Genomic DNA, 5,000 nt, shown 5'->3' with positions numbered 1-5,000 from the left:
AGAAATAAATTTTATGGTTTTTGCAATAAGAAGAAAATTTTTATTATTGTGAAAACAATATTTATTAGAAATGTGTGAATTGCCTACAGGAAGGTTAGCTTTGCTAGCAGACATGTTTAGCTTACATTTTGTCTCAAAAATATTAACCTTGCAATACCATTTTATGAGGTTACTGAATCATTTTATTTTATAGTGCATGTTTTTCAACATCAGTTTCTTCATAGTTATTTTCTGGCAAAGTACTGGACTTTTTTCCCTCAAGATTGTTTAGCAGACTTTTTTATCAAACATCTTTTATGCAAATCACTCACTTAACTTAATTTTAAAGGTTGGTTTGTGAAAATTTTTACCATAGATTATTTCTTGAGTAGTTTTGTAGGCATTCATGTCTATCTCGCAGCTTGTTTAGAACTACAGCATTAATCTGGATAAAAAAAAAAAGTATAAAATGCCCCGAAGTTTCTTCGGCTTAATCGTGTTTTCTGTACAGCGTATAATCAAGGCCACCGAAAATAGATCTATCTTTCGGTGGTCTCGGTATATTGCTGTATGAGCCGCGGCCCATGAATCTTTAACCACGGCCTGGTGATGGCCTTTCCTATATCGTTGCCAGATGCACGATTATGGCTAACTCTAACCCCTAATAGAATAAAAACTACTGAGGCTAGAGAGCTGCAATTTGGCATGTTTGATGATTGGAGGGTGGATGATCAACATACCAGTTTGCAGCCCTCTAGCCTCAGTAGTTTTTAAGATCTGAGGGCTGACAGAAAAGAGTGGACGGACAGACAAAGCCGGCACAATAGTTTTCTTTTACGGAAAACTAAAAACAGGAATTTACGCTTACATTTTCACCATTACATCCTGCCAAGAAAATATGGAACTTTATCTTCGCGTGCACGCGGGCTGTCTCATAAAACTCTACGCCAAAGGTCATATGAGTATGCCAGCCGTCAAGAAGCTTACTTAAGCTCTCTCTCCCCCCCCCCAACCCCACCCCCTTTCTTTTTTTTTTTGAAGGGGGTTGGTCTACTATTGACTGCTGGAGAGAAAAAATATTTTATGGTTCTTGGAAGGAAAATGGGTGGTTTTCTAATAACTTTCTCCTCCTCCACCTCATCCCACTCCCTTAAACCGAGGGGAAACGCCGCTCTTTTTCCCCTCACCCCATCCCTTACATCGAGGGGGAAGTGCCTCCATTCCCCTTCCTCATTTTACCTCGAGGAGGAGTCTCCTTCACTTTCCCTCTGCTTCGAGGGGAAGGGATCTTATCTCTCCCCTCGACCTGTGAAGAAAGTACCTCCTCCTCCTCCTCCTCCTCCTCCTCCTCCTCCTCCTCCTCCTCCTCCTCCTCCTCCTCCTCCTCCTCCCTTTACCTCGAGGGAAAGGGATCTCCTACTTCTTTCCCCTGCCTCGAGAGAGAAGAGCTGATTTTTAAGGGGGTGGGGGTTGGGATGGGTGGAACTGGATCTCCCTCTTACCTCTCCTACCTCGAGAGGAAGGAGGTTATGCTGAGCCGGGAGGAGAAGGGGCTGGACGCTTATCCTTCAATATTGAAGTAGAAACTGGGTCGTCCTTGTGTCCATTTATTTGCCTAACGTCTCTCTCTCTCTCTCTCTCTCTCTCTCTCTCTCTCTCTCTCTCTCTCTCTCTCTCTCTCTCTCTCCCTTGCATGTTTTATTGCTTTGTTTGTTCACAGTCATATTCTCTTTCACTTTCCCCCTTCCCTTGAATTCTTAGGTAGCTATTTTCCTTTTTTTTTTCATTTCACTTTGAGTATTCTTGTTTTATTACTTAACTCCATCATCTCTCTCTCTCTCTCTCTCTCTCTCTCTCTCTCTCTCTCTCTCTCTCTCTCTCTCTTTGGTATTGTATATGTCTGCTTATTTTTCTTCGAGAGAGAAAGATATCTCTCTCTAAGCGATAAGCTCTTCAGACCAGAAGCAGCGACTCACCACAGTTAACTAACCACTAGGCGCTTAGTTAATGTCTTGGGTCTGTAGAGGTGTAATGGAAACTTTCAGGAAGCGGTCCCAAGGACGATATCTCCCCCGTGGGATCGAATTCGGTCTCATCTTGGTGAGACGAAAACGTTAACAAAAACAAAAACAAAAATTATTTTGTGTAAAAATCCAAGTTGATTTTTTTTATAACTCAAAAAATATATGAGAATATTTCAAAAAGTATATGAGAATATTATCATGAATATCACAGTTGTGGTTGTTGCTGATATTATTATTATTATTATTATTATTATTATTATTATTATTATTATTATTATTATTATTATTATTATTATTATTATTTAGTAGATGGAACCTATTCATATTGAACTAGCCCACCAAAGGGGCCACTGATTTGAAATTCAAGCTTCCAAAGAATATTAAGGTGTTCTTTAGGAAGAAATAGGAGGAGATAAAGGGAAGTACATAAAGAAGAGATATAATACCACTTATTAATAAAGAATAAATTAATAAATTGATAAATAGATAAATGTATTAAAATGCAAGAAGAATAGTGTTAGGGTAGTATTGCATTGCATTTTTCGCTTCTTTTTGGTTCTTTTTGAACAGGAATGAAGATAACCAGTACTAATAATTACAATTATTTGATTTTCAACTGGATTTGTTTTGAATAGCCCAGAATACGTACCTTTGACCTTAACCTTGAGTTTCAGATATCCGGAAATATACACCTTTGACCTTAAAACTTTGAGTTTCAGATATCCCAATGTTTACACCTTTGACCTTAACCCTGAGCTTCAGATAATCCAAAATATATACCTTTTATTTTGACCTTGAGTTTCAGATAATCCAAAATATATACCTTTGACCTTAACCCTGAGTTTAAGATACCCCAACGTGTACACCTTTAACCTTAAAACCCTGAGTTTCAGATATCCCAAAATATACACCTTTAACCTTAACCCTGACTTTAAGACATCCCAAAATATGCACTTGTGAATTTAACCCTCAGTTTCAGATATCATAGCAAATAAACCTTTGACCTTAACCCTGAGTTTCAGGTATCCCAAAATAAACACCTTTGACCTTAACCCTGAGTTTCAGATATCCCAAAATATATACTTTTGATCTTAACCCTGAGTTTCAGGTATCCCAAAATATGCACCTTTGGCCTTAACCCTGAGTTTCAGGCATCCCAAAATAAACACCTCTGACCTTAACCCTGAGTTTCAGGTCTTCCAGAATAAACACCTTTGACCTTAACCCTGAGTTTCAGGTATTCCAAAATAAACACCTTTGATCTTTATTAACCCTGAGTTTCAGGTATCCCAAAATATACACCTTTGACCTTAACCCAGAGTAAGCGCCTTTGACCTTGACCTTGACGTTTCAGGTTGAAGTTGAGGTGGTGGGATCGGAGTCCCTAGGTCTGATGATCCGTGGAGGAGTAGAGTACGGGTTAGGGATCTTCATCACTGGAGTTGATCCGGAATCCGCAGCACATAAGGCTGGTCTACAGGTAAAGATGTCAGTTTTTTTTTATTTGTAGGCCTACAGGCACCTTATCTTGCACATGCCTCTTGCTGTATAAGTCTGTAATACCTGTCACGCTTACCCTAAATACCTGTCTCTTGTTTACAGGTATGTAAACGCTTGTTGTAAACACCTGTTTTATGTTTCAATAATAGGTATGTAAAGGTCTGTCCGTTATATAGATCTGAAAACTTTTTTTTGTACCTGTAGGTATGTAAAGTCCTCGCTTCTCTTAGTTTGTAAGGACGTGCAGTAAACAGTTGTCACTTTTTTTTAAATAAAGCATGTTTGCATACAAGAACGTGAAAACTATCGTTTTTTAAATTTTATATTTAATCATTATTGTTATAAGCCATGAGTTGTGGTAGGGTTTATCATCAGCCTGATAAAATGCACCAGAAACTAAATTTGACAAAATTTCTGTCAGGACTCGGTAACCACAAGTCTCCAGTTAGGAGGAATGGTTTTTTGGGAGTAGCATTGTCTACATAAGCAAGAAATTTGATTCTTGGCTAAACCAGATTCATTTTCCAAATAATATAAACAATAGTGATCCAGGAACACTTATTAGTTAATGGAGTTTTACCTGCCTTTTTTTTTTTTTTTACTACTTTTCTGTAGTAAAAGCTTTCAGTCATATTTTGACACGTTTCTGGTCCTATCATCTTGCGTTTTCTGTTCTCTGGAAAGTTACTGGGCTGTTGAATGGCCTTCCAGATCGTACTACAAGGATGCACGCTCATTATAAAAATTGATAATAATGATGAAATAGTATCGTGAAAATCTCTCTCTCTCTCTCTCTCTCTCTCTCTCTCTCTCTCTTCAGAAACGAAAAAATGTCTTGCTTTCAGAAGTCCGTCAACATCTGTTTAAACAAATTTCATTTTTTTTTATTAGTTACACATTATTAAACACCTTTTCAGGACAGGTGTCTTAACGCTCGTCCCCCTCTAATTTTGTCTTTTACTAGATTGGTTAATACCCACTCTAAACACCTGTCCTTATAGTATGGCATTTGTCTTCAATTCTTCAATTTTTATATGTATCCAAACAGGTGTCTTAAAGAACTTTGTTTTATTTGCGATAAATTTGTAAGCACTAAATCTAATCACCTCTTCTTTCGGTCTTATTGTAATTAATGGATGTGTACAACACTGTTTCTTGAGAACCTGGCATGCGACACCCTGTAGCAAACCATAATTACCCTAAGTAATAACCAGTGCATGATATTGCTAACTTCAGTATACTTGAATATAAACTGGAATATATGAACTGTCTGTCTCTCTATTCCAAGTTTGCACATTCTAGAGTGAAACAAGAAGTTGAACATTCAGAAACAAGAAATATCTGAGGCAAGGGAAAGAGGGAATAACAGTTGGGAATAAATTAATAAAAAAAAGTCAGCAAATATATATATACAGTCTCTGTCGAACTTTGGGTTTCTAGATAACGTTATGGGGAGAATATTCTAGGAATATCTGATGAATGAGAGATGCTACTTCA

The 5,000-nt window shown here is 37.6% G+C and overlaps 1 protein-coding gene across 2 annotated transcripts in view; it reads left to right on the top strand.

The window, feature by feature from the left end:
* LOC136834789 (whirlin-like) overlaps window positions 1–5,000 on the top strand; it is an 846,147-nt gene that overhangs the window by 738,351 nt on the left and 102,796 nt on the right. For both annotated transcript variants that reach the window (XM_067097498.1, XM_067097497.1), the window contains exon 6: window positions 3,358–3,483. In XM_067097498.1, coding sequence (XP_066953599.1) covers window positions 3,358–3,483 — 126 coding nt within the window. The remainder of the gene's footprint in view (window positions 1–3,357; window positions 3,484–5,000) is intronic.

This window comes from Macrobrachium rosenbergii, chromosome 54 (assembly GCF_040412425.1).
Source record: "Macrobrachium rosenbergii isolate ZJJX-2024 chromosome 54, ASM4041242v1, whole genome shotgun sequence".
NCBI lineage: Eukaryota > Metazoa > Arthropoda > Malacostraca > Decapoda > Palaemonidae > Macrobrachium > Macrobrachium rosenbergii.
This window is presented reverse-complemented; position numbering and strand designations above follow the sequence as displayed.